The 17,571-nt window shown below is 33.2% G+C and overlaps 1 protein-coding gene across 1 annotated transcript in view; it reads left to right on the forward strand.

The window, feature by feature from the left end:
• CNTN5 (contactin 5) overlaps positions 1 to 17,571 on the forward strand; it is a 1,212,510-nt gene that overhangs the window by 741,296 nt on the left and 453,643 nt on the right. Inside the window, exons 6-7 of the mRNA XM_079101923.1 lie at positions 6,573 to 6,696; positions 6,826 to 7,001. Of these exons, the coding sequence (XP_078958049.1) occupies positions 6,573 to 6,696; positions 6,826 to 7,001 (300 nt within the window). The remainder of the gene's footprint in view (positions 1 to 6,572; positions 6,697 to 6,825; positions 7,002 to 17,571) is intronic.

Consider the following 17,571-nt stretch of genomic DNA (forward strand, 5'->3'; position numbering starts at 1 on the left):
ATGAGCACAATTATACTCTTTCCTTCAAACACTACTTCTGCACTAAATATTTCATTTTTTCCCTTTACTAATTATTTCTAGCAGGGTGGAGATCTGTAATGTATATAATTTTGCGTATCAGATATATAAAATTTTCCTCTCTATATCCTTTAACTATCTTTAAATCTCTTTAAGTAATAAAACTTCAGAAGTTTTAATACAACTTTTAATACAACTTTAAATTTCTAAGTTGCATTTCAGGGAAAAACTTTATTCAGCTATATTTCTTTTTCAAACATTGTTCCCAATTCTTTTTTATATTTACTTATTCTTCATTTCTACCCCTTTTATTGTAATCCACTTCTTTATATATGTCTTTTCTGTGTCCTAATCATATTTATTTTCCTGTCTTGAATAAGGTGAGGTTTTAAAATATTTTTTTATCTGGAGTTAATTGTCATTCCTATAACTTTTTGTTGAGCTTGATTTGCAACACTAGAATTTCTTATCTATATTCGGATTATGGTTTATTTTTCATATATCTATTGGGTGGACACACTTTTAACTTATTTTATTTCTCCCTTTGTCCTCTGTGCTTACCTCTTATGTTTAACTGATTTGTGGTCACTGCCACCTAGTCCCTGGTACTTCTAGATAAGAATAAATTTAATGGCATTTCTGAAGCACCTGCCCCACTTCAGAATACTGAGATTCAGTAACTAAGCCCAGGAACAACTTGACTTAATTCCTAGTTAGGAAGCCATTTCAGCTTGCTTTCATCTTTCTGAGTACACACCATTTCATGTACTTGTAGTCTCATGTATTCAGTTTTAGAAATGGGCACAGACACAAAAAGCACATTGAAATCTATTGTAGTTATCATGCCAGAGGTATGCACATGATTCTGTGAGAGTATAGAGGAGGGCATCAAATATAACCTGTGTTGTATGATTGGGAGAAACTACACTGAGAAAGTGATACTGGATCTAAAATACATTGAATGTAGAAGTACATTCCAGATACAACCAATAATATGTTCAAAGACACAGTGACCAGCAGGAACATGATACCTTGTGTTTAGGAAACTGTCTACAATATGCTTATAGCAAAGCATGAATGACTGTAATAAAAACATAGAGTTATACTCATTAAAATGTCTAAAATTTTTATCCAAGTTAACAGAAAGTCTCTATTAAGCCATGGAATCCTCTCACCAGTAATTGCCTGAGAGACCTCTAAACATCAGACTTAAAATAATAATAATAACACTCACTTCCATGGCAATAAAGAAGTAAAAACTGTCAGTAGGAAGTTATCACACTTTGAAAAAAATATGATTGCACGAAAAAAAGCTGGAACAACTGGGATAAAGAGAAGATAATCTGTCTCCCTTGTGTACTATTGAAGACTCTCCATATGGGTTTATTTGGTCAAAGCAGAAAGTGTGTGCATTGGTTCTTCTAAGTGTTGTTAGAAGTGATTCTTATATCAGACATGATAGGCCGATATTTCCCTAGATTTTATTACTAATATGCTTAGGTCACATTACATGAATAAGGTAGGCAGGACCATAAATAAAAGCTAACTGGCAGATAGAATTGGTTGGGGCCTGGCATCAGGCATAATCTTTGTGAAAAATGAGCACAGAGATAGGTTATTAAGAGAATTAAAGTCTGAAATGGCAAGTTTAGAATCCAGAGAGATAAGTTAATGTCAGGTCATGATCTAGGACAACAATTACAAACAATATCATCCCACTCCAAGAAGAAAAGTTTTCCTAGACAACCTAGTTATAGGAGTCTCAGAATAGTTGATATTTAAAATGTTTCTGCAAGAAGGGAGTTAGTATTCAAGAAGCCTATTAATAAGTGAAAGAGATTTCAGAAGGAGTCAGAGCCAGATACTAACTCGATCCTAGCACAACACTCTACAAAGGATGCATGGTCTCTGACAAAGCAATAAACTAGTACTCCAGGAAGCACCATTTGAAGAAAGGCACGTGGGCCTCTGCAGTTGAAATTCACCGGAGCTTTATTTTTCTGTTCAGGAATCTCTTGTAGAAGATGACTGCCAGCACCCAGATAAATTTAGGTAGCTAAAATTATTTTTGGTTCTTTGCTCTGGTTGAGTGATTTGCTCAAGGTGTGACACCATCTCCTCAGAAATGTTTCTGAAATTTGTGGGAGTAGTCTGGTTGTCTCAATGATTAAGGGGTGTTACATGAATTTAGAGAGGGGACACCAAGAAAGTTAAATGAACAATACCCACTCACAGGATTTTTGAATGTGGTGCCAAACATTCTCATGAGTGAAAAATTTCTTCTTTAAATTATTTGAAAGAAGAACCCAACTGGTATTATGTTCTATGCAAGGTATTTTTAAATATAATGAATGTCCATGCAAAAACTAAATTATAACAAGATTGTATTTAACTTTGTTTAGAGCCTTACCAAGATTCAGTGACTACTTAGAAAATCACATAACTCAACACCAATGCAGCTCATGACCTTTGAGTCAACAGCACAACATACTGCAATCTTTTCAATCATTTCACATTTGTAGTGGTTGCATTCATGAGGTTTCATAAAAAAACACAAGAAAAATTCTTGATTTCTTTATGAATTCTATTATATACTGGTTCTTGATAGTTTTTATATAATTAGATATTATTGTTGATAAAATATTTTCCTTTATCCTTTTATTGATTTTCAAAACATTTTACTTTACATGGAAGTATGTTAGAATATTAATGCCTTCTAATAGAAGAAAGGGAGAACATAAAATATTATTAAGTGAACTTGAGAACTACTAGATGAATGTACAGCACTGTTTCCTCAATTCTGTATTGTTCTTCTGGGCTTCTTAGGATACTAGACTAGAGTGGATGGGATTGTTACACAGGCTTTGGGATAAACAAAAGAGAAAATGAGATGTAGTAAAAACATGTTCAGTTTATGTGATTTTATATGATAGCCTCCAAATACATGGATACAGATTGTGATTTTTTGATATAAGTGTTGTTTGAGCATCTCCAATTGATGCTATTCTCTGATTGCTGGCTAACTTCTGCAGTCAGGCTATCTTACCCAACATTTAGATGATCCTACAGCATATCCTGTTTTTCTGACGTAAAGCTAAGGAGAGGTAGTTGGATCTGAATGAGAACAAGGTACATTCCATGCTTGTATAATTATGTCAGAATGGATTCTACTCTCAAGTATATCAATTGCCTTTCTCATAGGTTTCCTTCCAATTTTACCTGAAGACCTATTTTCCTCTAACTAGATGTTTGAACCCCATTAGCTGTGTGCTTTCCCTTTGAAGAGTTAGACCATTTCCTCTAAGATCCAAATATAGAAGCTGGTGATGCCACATGTGTTTCACTAGGGGACAAACAAATTGTTCTTCGTGTTATAAGGAGACCAGGATTTGCTGATGTGAAAATGTCTCAAAGGAAGAGGAATGAGTGGGCATGGTTTTCATTGTGACTGGTAGCAGGTACAGCTGGGCTGGGGGTTTCCACGTGGACTGGGGTTTGTATGGTGAGAACTTGCCCCTCAGAGTCATGGGAGGAGGTTCTCCACTTATCAGCTTGTCCTGAGGTGAGGCAAAAGTGAAAAAGCAACTGGTTGGAGTTAAAAAGTTGTCCATAGTCACAGAGCAGAAATGGAATCACACTCTTAATCATGTGAATTTATAGTAAGAATAAATCACACAAAAACACAAAACAAACTAGGCGAGATGGCACACGCCTGTAATCCCAGAGGCTGGGGAGGCTGAGGTAGGAGGAGGATATTCAGGTTCAAAGCCAGCCTCAGCAAACACTAAGTGCTAAGAAACTTAGTGAGGCTCTGTCTCTAAATAAAATACAAAATAGGTCTGCGGATGTGGCTCAGTGTTTGAGTGCCCCTGAGTTCAACCCCAAGTACCCAAATAAACAAAACAAAACAAATCAAAACAAGAATCACAGCACTAATAAACAAAAAGAAGAAGTACAAATAGTGTCAGTCATCGTAGTGGTAGCGGTATCAAGAGTTTAACAGTCCTAGATCTGTTTTCCAGGTTGCAATTTGTTTGCTATATAAATTTAGTTAATTGTTTTCAATCTTAGTTTTATTATTTGTGAAGTAGGAATCATAATTCTTGACCTTGACAATGCTTGTTGAGTTAAATAATATGCTGCATTACAGTGTGCAGCATAATACCTGGCATATAGTAGTAACAATGCAAGTAAATTATATTATTAATTATAATTTCTTGAATACTTGTGATATAGAAGGAATTTATAAATTTTTATATTTGTACCCACAATAATAGATAAGATAGGTATTATTAACCCAATTAATAAAAGCATAACAGATAAGCAAAAAAGTGATTGATCCAAGGTTAGAAAATGATAATACTAGAGTTTGAATCAGAGTGCATCTTATTCTAAAGCTCAAGAATTTTATTATTCAAAGATTTAGTATATACTTATAACGTGTTAATTTATGCAACATGTAAGTTATAATTTTAATTTGTAGGACCAGAAACAATTTTTTCACAACTATATTATGCTCTTTGTTAGAAAAGATTTAATGTGGTTTCCTAAATTTTTATAAATTTGTTATCATGCAAGAGCAAATACAAAATTGAAACATTAATTTTCTCTACTTATCAAATAACTTATTCCCTTTTTTATGTGTTTAGAATATTAGGTATACTATTTTTTCATTGTCTCAACAATAGGATATATAGTATGTTTAAAGAAAGCAAATCAGTTTACTCTGAGCCTCTACTTTTAAAAATGGTGTTTACATCTTTTCTACTAATTGTTTTAAAGCCAATTTGCCTAGAACATTCCTTCTTCTATTTCTTTCCTAATATTTTCATGTTATCTCTGAGCATGTAAACCCAAAGTAGAGATTTTGGAATATGTCTGGAACTCAGTTATCTAAGGCAGTATTTCCAAGGAGGGTGATTTTGACCCCAGGAGAAATTTAACAGTGTTTGGAGACATTTTCAGTTTTGCATATTTGAGTAAGGTGGTTCTAGAATCTAGTGTGTAGAGACCAGGAATTCTGGTATACATCATGCACTCTATAGCACAGCCTATATAACAGAGGAATGTACCCTAAACTCAGTTGTGCTGAGATTGAGAAATCTTGATCTGAAGCTACCTTGTTATCAGATTCATAATTAATAAAGATAAAGCAAAAAGTTTTATTTTTTGCCAGGCAAGGTGGTGCATGCCTGAAATCCCAGCATCTTGGGAGGCCGAGGCAGAAGAATCCCAATTTCAAAGTCAGCCTCAGCAACTTGGAAAATACCCTAAGCAACTGAGCAAGACTCTGCCTCAAAAAAAAAAAAAAAAAAAAAAAAAAGGACCGGGGATATTGCTCAGTGGTTAAGCACCTTAGGTTCAATTCCTCATACCAAAAAGAGAAAAAGGTTTTACTTTTCCCAAATTCACAATTCAGAATGAATTCTGAATGCACACGAAGCCCTAAACTTCCACAAAGCTGCAAACTTGAGATGCCTTACTCCCATTCCCAACACCGTGTTTGCCTATCACTTTTCCAAAAGAATTATAAAATTCAAGCCCAGGCTGTCATTTGAGGTGCATTTTTATCCTTACTTTTTCTATGAAATTTTTATTACTTTCAAATTATCTTTACCATAGGATTTTTTCGACTATGAAATAACTAAAATCTCATACCTGGAACGTAAGAGGAAATACACTTAAGCAGTCTTTTCACTCTTCCCCTTTCTTCCTTATACCTTTTCTCCTCTGATCTCCTTACTGAATACATGAATCTATTGATAGAACAATTAATGGTTAAAGTTTTGACATATTAATCCATTTATATGACCCTTTTTGAGGACATGTCTTATTCCTTGAAAATATATTTATTTTGCATTACATTATTTTTTCCTTATACTCTAGCATCATTAGCACTAAATAGTGCTTGAATGAATAAATGAAGAGAAGGAAATATACAAAGAATGCATATGGACCAACATGTTCATATTTGTAGCATTCAGTTAGTGACACAGAATTAATTTATTTTTCTTTGTTGTTATTTTTAAGATAGTAAGAATTTTTAAACATTTTCAAAATGTTTAATCATTTCTCAGCTCTGCTTTATAAACAAAAAAATGTGTTGAAAATACCTGTAAATGTTTGAGATATTTGTTTTTGCATTACATATATCATTTATATTTTTTTATTAAAAACTTTTTTATTTTTCCAGATGGCATTTTGGTTCATCATACATATGTGGGGTACAACTTTCATTTCTATGGTTGTACATGATGTAGATTCACACCATTCATGTAATCATACATACACATAGGGTAATACTGTCTGTTTCATTCTATTATCTTTATTTTTAAATATATTTCTGGTTGATAAAAATTATTTTTTAGTCTCTGCAATTTACAAAAAACAATGTTGTTATACATTACCTATTATGTCAGTTATACTTTCTTCTGGAAATTTGTTGATTACGAAGAGCAATAATCTTGAATATATATATATAATGGAAAGGAGAACAAAGTATCTTGCTATTTTGGGGAATTCTAACTAACGTACATCTTTTTTGGTACTTATAGAAAGTGTGGACTATGGACCAGTGTTTGTACAAGAACCAGATGACATCATTTTTCCTACTGATTCTGATGAGAAGAAGGTAGCATTGAATTGTGAAGTTCGCGGCAACCCAGTTCCCAGTTACAGGTAGATAAACAGTGTTTATCATTTCTCATAAGTCTGAAAAAATTCTCATCAATGAGATACTGAAACTACCAGGGAGTATCATAATGTCTCAGATAATTTTTACATAGTTGTCTTCTGATTTTTCCTAAGATGGCTTCGAAATGGAACAGAAATAGATTTGGAAAGTGATTATCGATACAGTTTGATAGATGGCACCTTCATCATAAATAATCCAAATGAAGCAAAGGACACCGGTCATTATCAATGTTTAGCAACCAACACCTTTGGAAGTATTCTGAGTAGAGAAGCCACACTTCAGTTTGCCTGTGAGTAATGTATATGATTTTTCCTATATATGCATATAGGGTGTGCATTTGTAGTCTTGATTTTTAGCTAAATTAAAGCTTAACACTCTAAATTTTAAAACAGTGGTAAAGACCATGGTGAGGATTAAAATTATGCAAATAGTGCATTTCTTCCTGAGGTAGTTTGAATTTCCTGAAATATTTGCTCTCTTTCAAATTAACCTGATATATTAGTCTGGAAGTTTAAAGCCTATGTATTAAAGAAGATAAAGTTTCAGAATTCAAATTTCTTTTGCAATCTGACTTTCTCTACTTGCCAGAAATATTTACCTGCTTTTATTATTCAACTCTGTTATAATCACTATTCTCTTCTGAGCATAAGATAACATTCTAAATATTCTGCTTAGAGTTAGGTGACCAAAGAAATACTTCTGGAATGCAACTATTTCAGATTCTTATTATAGGTACCATAAAATTAGTGTGCTAATTTGTGTATTAAACAAAAAGTTCCATATAAAGTTTTGCATATGTATATTTATGTCTAGATATATGTAAAGATAATATATATATAGTTTTATGTGTATATATATATGCACACAGACTGAAGCATATATGTTTATGTGTGGATATATGTTTATACTTACATAACATTTTAGTTGATGATGAATTGTGTATGATGGATCTTCTATCACCTTGTGATATCATAGTTTTCTTAGTCTATGCAAGTACACTGTGATCCGTGATGTTCCATAATGGCAAACTGCCTTATTGATGCATTCTACAGGTTGCCGCATTGTTCAGCAATACATGTATATATTTATGTGTTATGCACACAGACATATATGTATTTACCTACATTTAGAATGTTTACACATAAACATTTAGAAACACAAAAACATTCTACTATATATGTTTACATATTAGAATATAAATATTTTTCTAATATAGATCTTATACCTAATTAACTAAATATATTAATTTCTTAAAAACTCTTGAAATTATTTCACTTTTGAGGAGGGCTTACACCAAAATGAAGATAGGCTGCCAGATAAAAACTTTATTATATCATTCCATGGGAAGTAATCCTACTTGAATTTAAATTCTTGAAGATTATAGAGAGGAAAGGCCAGTAATATTTGGATTAATATGTGTAATTGTATTGGTTACATTATCATAAAATGGTTTTGGTGTTAAAATTACACCCTGAAGAATGTAATTCTGAATATTCTTACTCACATATCATTTCTAATTAATCTAGAATCCAAACACACTGTTAAAGAAGTGTGAAGAATAAAAAAAATTAAAGAGTTGATAATGATTATGGTTTGGAGACTACTAAGCTAGGTCCTAGGAAAATCTAAATATTATCTTTTAAAGTAGATGTGAATAAGAACTTCATTTAGGTGTATTTACAAATGCAAAAAATACCAAAATAGAAATCGAAATACATTCCTTTTATTTTATAAAACAAGATGTAGTTTATCTCAGATCCCAATACTCTTCAGGATGCACCTAGTAACCTACTACACAAAACACATAGCCTTTCTAATCACTCCAATGTTCAGCAGAGCAGCCCTTTCATGACAGATACAGAAAGTACAAAGAACATGATATACAAATATTAATTGCTTGTATCATTTTAGTCTATATTATCTGATACAAGTGTATCAATTAGCAGTAGCCTACATATCATTTGTTTTTACTTGAGTAGAAACCAACTATGCCAAGTATTTTCCGCATGCTTTAGAGCAGCAGTCTCTTTTCTTCAATGATCAAAATGTCCATTTGGCAGTGATTTCCTAGGCTTCCTGTCTTGAACATTGATAGTCATCAAAGACTGGCCCCCATCTGGAGCAAGCACTCTGGCACCAGGAGTTACAGTTCAGTGACCAGACATGGAAAGCAATATCTTATTTATTCAGTATAAAACTGTCCTCAACTTCTTTTAGGACAGTATTTACATATATTTAAACTAAAGATCATGGTTGGAAGTACCTGTGCATCCATTGGTTGGGTCTTGTGAACCTGCCCCTGCACTTCCACTCCACCTAACTCAGGGGATACTTTAGATATGCAGAAGAACCCCTGGGTGTTCCTGATTGAAGCAAACAGTTGCTTTCATAGGGATTCTGTTGGATTTACTGCCCTACCTCGACTCAGTCATGTTTATACTTGTAATATTAAAAAAATCAAGTCCTTTAAGATTAGCTCCTTTTTAAAATACAAATATGGGTGGTTGAGAGAATGAATGAGGACTTGATGAACTCCCTTTCTTTTATGTCTGGGTTGGAATTGTGCTGATAGAGTGTTCTGGGAATTGGAGAAATTTGGAGAGTGGGAGAAAAACAAAAAGGGACTTCCAAGAGAGAGTAAGAAGATGCAAAGGTGAACTGAGATTTAGAAACCTGATGGCAATTTTCCTTTATATCATAATTTTCTTAGGTCCTGCCTTATAGATAGATATAGATTCACTATTTTTGATAGAAGGCTTACTGCTTGAAGGAATTTTGTGGAGAAATACTCAATACTTTTGACATTTTAAAGCTGAAATCTTTAATCTTTAATATCCATCATTCAATATTTATCTAACAATTTAAATATTTATTATATAACTGGCCTTATGAAACCAAAATATTTAATGAATTTAGATAATTATTATTAATACATATTTAACCATATTTTTCTAAGTGTTAAAATTTTGTTTTTAATAGTTCATTGTAGTTACACATAATATTGGGGTTCATTTTGACATAATCATGTATGGAATATAATTTGCTCAACTTCAGTCCCAAGTACTTTCTCTTTCCCTCCCCACCTTCCTTCCCATTTTCCCTTCCTCTACTTTACTGGTCTTCCTTCTATTTATTCACAGTTTTTTAAATTGGCGATATATGTGTGTGTGTGTGTGTGTGTGTGTGTGTGTGTGTGTGTGTGTGTGTAATTTACTGTGGTATACTCATATATGTACATAGCATAATTTAGTCAATTTCATTTCACATTTCTTACCTTTCTCCATCCTTCCTTCTTCCCCCTCTATTTCCTTTCTCTACTCCACTGATCTCCCCTCTATTTTGCTATTTTCCTAGGATTCCCCATTTTATTTTCCTTATTTTGGTCTGGCTTTTACATAGGAGTGAAAACATTCAACCCTTGACATTGAGTGTGGGTTATTTCACTTAGCATGATGTTCTCTTGTTCCATTCATTTACCAGCAAATGCCATAATTTCCTTCATTCATATATATATATATATTTTTTTTTTTTTTCTTTATCCATGTATCTGTTGATAGGCACCCAGGCTGGTTCCATAAGTTGGCTATTTCGAATTGCACTGCTATAAATATTGATGTGTCCTCCATCACTATAGTATGCTGATTTTAGTTCTTTAGGATAAATGCCAAGGAGTGAAATAGCTGGATGATATGGTGATTCCATTCCTAGTCTTTACATGGATTCTCCATACTGCTTTCCAGAGGGGTTGTACTGTTGTGCAGTCCCTCCAACAATGTATGAGTGTACCTTTGGTCCCACATCCTTGCCAGGATTTACTATTTGTATTGTTGATGATTACCGTTCTAACTGGAGTAATATGAAATCTCAATGTAATTTTGGTTTGCATTTCTTGGATTCCTAGGGATGTTGACCATTTTTTCATTTTTTTGTTGACCATTTGTATTTCTTCTTTTGAGAAATGTCTATTTAGTTCTTGCCCATTTATTAATTGGGCTGATTTTTTTTTTCTGATGATAAGTTTTTGAGTTCCTTATAAATTCTGGATAATAATTACTTGTTGGATGAGTAGCTGGCAAAGATCTTCTCCCATTCTATAGGCTTTCCCTTCAGGTTCTGTTTCCTTTGCTTTACAGAGCCTTTTCATTTGATGTCATTGCACCTATTGATTCTTTGTTTTACTCCTTTAGTTTTACGGGTCTTTAAAAGTCAGTGTTTGTGCCAAGACATTGGAGTGTTAAGCCTGTGTTTTCTAATACTTGCAAAGTCTCTTGTCTAATTCCTATGTCTTTGATGCACTTTGAGTTGACTTTTGTGCAGGGTGATAGATGGATAGATAGATAAGTAAATCAAGAATTACAGTACTAGGAAAAATATGCTTCATATCAAAGGTTAGGATAATGTATGACAGAAAGTTTTATATTTCCCTGGAATTCCTAGTGATTAAAGCAAAGGAAGGAGGAAATTAATTAAAGGACTAATTTCCTCCCACTTCTTCAAAGGTAGAAAATCTTTTCTTGACAAATTCTCATAGAAATTTCTCATTTGAAACTTCATATAGTGATCTCGGCAACATCCCTACATGGGTTCAGTAGAAAGTTTAATTAGCCCTGACATGAAGCCAAACCTATTCTTTAACTGTAACTAGAATGTAATTATGAAATTATTCACTTAATTCACTGGATACATTTTTCTTCTAATTTTGATTTGAACAACTAATGAGCAGCTGCCACGCACCCACTCAGCACCTTCTAACCTATACCTCTCATTTTAAATGTCTACCCATGAGACTCTCATTTTAAGTTCACCTTAAATGAATATTTATAAACATGGTTCAGCTTAGTTAATGTTAATGCTTTAGTTTAGTATTAATAAATATATACCTCACAAGGGTATAGTAAAAATTAATAAGATAGAGAAGTTATGTTTGTGAACTTACTTTTAAGTTCAGAAAGAAAGACATAAATAAACACAGCAAAATGTTCTTGCTAGTAATGATTGTTGCTGGCTATCAATAAGATTATTTTTGACAAAATAGATTTTATTCCTGGAGCTTATGTTCATCATGAGGATAATTTCCTCACCTAGAGTAGTGATTTCTCTTCAGTGACAAGAAAGAATACACCATATAAAACTTTGTCATTCTATTAGCTTATTACCATGCTGATGAGAATTTGGAATTGATAATGTGACACTGCACACTTTTCAAACATCCTTCAGAAAGCCAAAGCTCATAGCAATTTCTCCGAAGTTAGGATTTTTAGAAATAATTCATGGTAGCAAGTCAAACATAAAATGAATCAAGAATAAAATCTCCTCATGCTGTCTCTTACTTCAAAAATATCTTTATATGCAATCCTTAGTAAATTGATAGTTCATATCTAAATTTGAACATATTGCTTTTCAGGGCATTTAGATGATTTAGATTCAGAATATTCCATTAGTTTTCCTTGAAGCAGCTGATTAAAATAACCTCCTTAACTCTTTGAGAGATTATATGACTTGTAGACTTTGTATTTAAGCCCTTTAATTTAACCTTTCATTTTTATATAAAACTCAAAAATTACTTCTTTGGCTTTCTTATAACTTTTTCTCCTACAGTAAAATTGACCTTAGACTTTAAAACCACATTTTACTAGTCTTTAACATCTAATGAAATTATTTGAATAATCACTAACTCTGGAGTATATCCAAAGCTTTATTTCATTACTCTATGAGGCTTTGTCTGTAATGACTTTATTAAATCACTTGAATATTAATCTGAATGAGTCACAATGCCACGGACATGTGTTCACTAATAATAAGATTATCATGTTTTCATTACAAAATACATTGTTTATAATTCACCTCCCATTCACAAAACAATTCTTTTTAAAAAGAAATAAAATCACTCATATAAAAGTTATTGTTTAGGTGATTCTTTTAAAAGACAGTTATTTGGGTCATAATTGATTTAGTAACTATGAATGTATAATTCTGTGGTAAATTGCAGTATAGATTATTCCAGACCACAAAGATTTTTTGAAATTAAAATGCATAATTCTGTGCTTTATAGTTATTGAGAATGAAGCAAATTTGAGATCTGTGGTGGAATATAATTAAATAATTCTATTACATAAATTATAAATTTATAAATGTTTCACTTATTGAAGTTCATATTAGCAGGTACTTTCATTATTAAAATTGTACCTAACTCTGTCCATGTGACAGATTGACCCCTAGCAACATGGCTGTACTTGCCTGGCTTGGCACAAGGTATTTTATATCTCAGTTTCCTCTTGTTTTAAGAAATGGAGGAGGTTGTTTCCTCTGTCAAGTTGTGAGAAACAAAGGGAAGAAACCAGGATCAGAGATTGAATAATTTTCCAACCCTTACTGTTCAATTACGTGTACCTAGTTCATTGCTCTAAATCCTTAGCATTGTGTCTTTGGAGATCTTCCCTAGCACAAGGCATTCCAAGGCACAAAGGACAACAGACACTCTAAATTTCACTACTACTTTCAAGATAACATTAAAAATAGCATCTCCATTTCAGGAGAACATGTAAGCCTTTTGAATATTAAGATACCAGTTAAATACAAAAGAGTACAAACAAAGGGGCAGGTGTAGAACATACATACTTTCTAAGATCATTTTCTTCAACAAAATTTACTTCCTTTTAGGGACAAATTGGAGCAGAATATTTATTATTTGGCCTGGAGCTTTTGAAAATTTAGTTCCACCTGAGTAAAAAGAACAGCAATTCCTATGACTTGATGGTATTACCACACCATGTGGAAGTATTGCTGTTTCATGTGTCTGTAGAGATAACATGAATAGATGTGGGAATGTACAGGCATGTACATATATTTATGTGTATGTGTGTATACATATGGATATTTAATAACAAGTGAACAGACGTAAACATTCATTGAGCATTTAAAAGGCAGAGAGACTACTAAACACATTTAACATTCTCACATCAACCTTATGAAGGCAGTTATATTAGTGACCTAATTTATTGATGGAAAAATAGTGAAGCTCAGAGCTGTCAAGTTGTTCCCCAGTCACACAGCTAGTAAGTGATGAAACAGAAGTGCCAACTCAGATCTAACTTTAAACTTGGTACTTAGAATCTTTACAACACTAATCATAGTATGCCTTGCATTTTTTGTTTTGCATGTCTGTAATTAATTTATATCTAGAACAATTAATCTCTATTCTCTCTTGGTTATTGTTCTAGATGTTGGGAATCCATGGTTAAAAAAAATACGTTTTTATAAAATTTGAGACTAGCGAAATGTATACACATCCTCTATTTTGTATAATTTTTTTTTTAATTTAATCTCTAATTATCTTTCTCCTGAACTACCAGAAAAAAAAATGCCTACTTGGAATGCCAGCCCACATTTTCTATTTCCTAATATCTTTTTTCATTCAGCTACAGCCCCAGTAAGAACTCTGTATTTTATTACAGAAAGGTGTATATAAAACATGTTTCTGACTACATTGCCCCTACATAAATCTCTAATGGCTTGCCATACTGCCACAGAGGGTTGTGACTTACTCTGCAGAGTGTGCAGAGGATCGAAGACAATCAGAGCACTGCTCTAGATGTGTGTGTCCAGGAGAACTCTAAAGGGAGAATCAAACAGAAGGTCATTTCAGTCCTCTAGGAAAGAGGACTTGAATTCCCTCCCTATACATTGTTACAAGGAAAATGAGATGTGAAAATAATGTAATGAGTGGCAATGGGAGGGTAAATATTGCATCAAATAGGATGACATCAAGATTTTTGCTTTGACCAAGTCAATTGAACAATTCATGACGCTGTTACATAAAGCCATACAGAAAAGTGAAGCAGCATATTTTGGGGAAAATGAAAGATTTTTATTCTGAGGTGAATTTATTCTGACTTTCATGAGGAAATACTCAACATTTAACATACTGATGATTAGAAAAGGAAGTTATAAACTAACCTCCAAACACACTGAGATGGAATCTCAGTGTAGTTTTAATTTATGTGTCTTTAATTGAGATTCTATCTCATTCCAGTCAGAATGGCAATTCTCAAGAGCATAAGTAACAGTAAATACTAGAGATGATGTGGGTAGAAAGGTGCTTTCCTACATTGCTGGTGGGACTGCAAATTGGGACAACCATTATGGAAAGCAGTATGGAGATTTCTTAGAAAACTTGGAATGGAACCACTATTAGATCCAGTTATCCCACTCTTGGGTCTATAACCAAAGGACTTAAAATCAGAATACTACATTTTCACAGCCACATTAATGTTTATGGCAGCTCAATTCACATTAGCCAAGGTATGAAAGCAACCTAGGTGCCCTTCAACAGATGAATGGATAAAGAAAATGAGATATAGATACTCAATTAAATATTACTCAGTCATAACAAAGAATGAAGTAATGGCATTTGCCAGTAAATAGATGAAACTGGAGGCTATCATGTTAAGTAAAATAAGCCAATCCCCAAAACCCAAAGGCCAAATGCTGTCTCTGATATGCAGATGCTAACCCACAACAAGGGAGAGTGGGGAGCACAAGAATAGAAGCCCATTGGAATAGAAAAAGAGGAAGGAAGGGAAGGGAGGGGAGAGGGAAATAAGAAGGACAGTAGAATGAATCAGACATAACTTTCCTAGCCTTGTATTTGAATACATGACAAGGGTAACTGCACATCATGTACAACCACAAGAATAGGATCCTAATTAGAATAAGTTATATTCTATTTATGTATAGTGTGCCAAAATATATTCTACTGTCATGTATATCTAAACAGAACAAATAAAAATAAAAGTAAAAAAAGTCACATTGAGAGTCTCAACGAAGCCATAAATGCTTTACCAAAGAGAAATTGTGCCAAGAAGAAAAGATATAACCTTTAGGAATATATGCTTTTCTCTGGTAGAAAAAGAAAGGTAGAAAGGAGCTAGTGAAGGAAATAAAATAATGATCCAGAAGTACAGAAAAGAGACAGTAACACAGAGTATAATGATGAACAGAGTTTTAAGGTGGGCGCTGACACTGATGTCAGAAAAGGCCTTTAGATTTTGAAACCTTTGAAGACCAATTTCAGTAGTGATTGGGACAGAAATCAGAATCCAGAGAATTGAAGAATGGAGTTATTACGGTGGATGCTGATTTGGATCCTAACAAGAATGAAGAGAAAGAACAGAATTTTGTTGACATGACATAGAGTAAAAACATGGTGATCTAGTGTCGTAGAAAGAAAGGGGTCAGTACAGAGCACGAGGATGGAAAAGCTAAACTGAGAAAGTCTAAATGGTAAAATGAATTTCTCCTCTTCAAGTAAAGTGTATGTATCCTCTAATTTTGTATCTTCTTCCAGGGAAATATTCTGTCTTATCAGAAATATTCATTATTAGAAATGCTGTGTCAAACAAAAAAGAATAGTGTCTAAGCTTATATCTTGACTTACACTCTCTAAAGTGTGTTAAAACTGGCTCAGATGCTATAAAATTTTAGAATTTTTTTTCTTAAGACTTTTAACACTAATTCTTATTCCATATCTTCTAGAATCTTGAAGTATCTTTTTCAACCATATGCAGCTATTACCTCAGTAGAACTAAAAACCAGTGTACCCTTGTTCACAATTTTGTACGCCTGATGAAAGAATATCACATGGTGGTTTGATTCAAACTGATAATTTTCCCATTCTAAAGAATGCAGAGGAGAGGCAAGAAAATAACTGGTTCTCCCCAGTGGAGGGTGATTGATGATCTGTGTGTTTCTCAGAAAATCCTTAGCACCTGTAAATTCATGGCCTCAGTTCTTACATAAGCTTTCTGTAGTGCATTTGATGATTTTGTTTTGAGTCAAATGTAGTAATTTTTGACAAATCCTGGATAGCTGCCGGAGTTTCTCATAGTAAACTCTAATTAGTGGGCTTAGGTATCTGAGACAAGAGATTTTTCTTTTTTTGTTAAAAGGTGTCCTCAGCTCATTGCAATTTGAGAATCAATGGTAATTGATGCTATCAGAGTTTATGTAGAGTCTCATACAGATTAGAACAACTCTAACATCTTTCACAGGTTTTTAATAACATCCTCATACATAGAATGTTTAATCTAAAAGAAGATATAAAATTATACCTGTGAAAGTTATATATGGTGCTTAGAGTTTTAAGTTTAGACACAGAGGCAGCCAGAATGATCTTTCTATGCCAGACTTAACATCCTATGCATTATGTGAGATTTAAGGGCAAGCATGGAGTTTATTGGGGCATAGTAACCACTTTGTAAGCCATCAAGTCTGCCTCTGTAGACACACATGGTTTAGACAGTTACTATTCTTCATCATCTTCACTTTTCCTACCCAGGTAATCTGATCAGTCTGACCTTAACATATCTAAAGTCATCTAATCCATTCCAAAATAAGGTACTCTGTCCTAAAAGTGGTCTCAAGTCTATTTATTATTTGGACTTTTCTCTGTAATTATCAAGTGATATTGAACTACCTACGGTACTCAAAGCCTTTCGTTGTCATTTATTATACCATATCTATATATGTCTTGTTCTCCCTACTTTCTGGTGTACTGTCAAAAAACCTACCTCTGTCACTTCCTCTAAGTTCTTTATCATATCTATTTCTTCTTATGTTGCATTGTAATTATTTAGAACAATGGCTTAAGCCATTCTAACCCCTACTTCTATTAGACACACTGGGGACAGGTTTCATGCCTCATTGATTTTATTTTTTGTTTAATAACTAACCCCTACCATGGAGGACCATTTTCAACATTCAGTGAATGCTTGTGCAATGAATGAGTGAATGAATGAAATATCTCTAGTAAAGTAGTACCCACTACCTTGCGAAAAAATCCACTTGTGTCCTATAAGAGG

This window comes from Sciurus vulgaris (assembly GCF_902686455.1).
Source record: "Sciurus vulgaris genome assembly, chromosome: 11".
In the NCBI taxonomy this organism is placed as follows: Eukaryota; Metazoa; Chordata; class Mammalia; order Rodentia; family Sciuridae; genus Sciurus; species Sciurus vulgaris.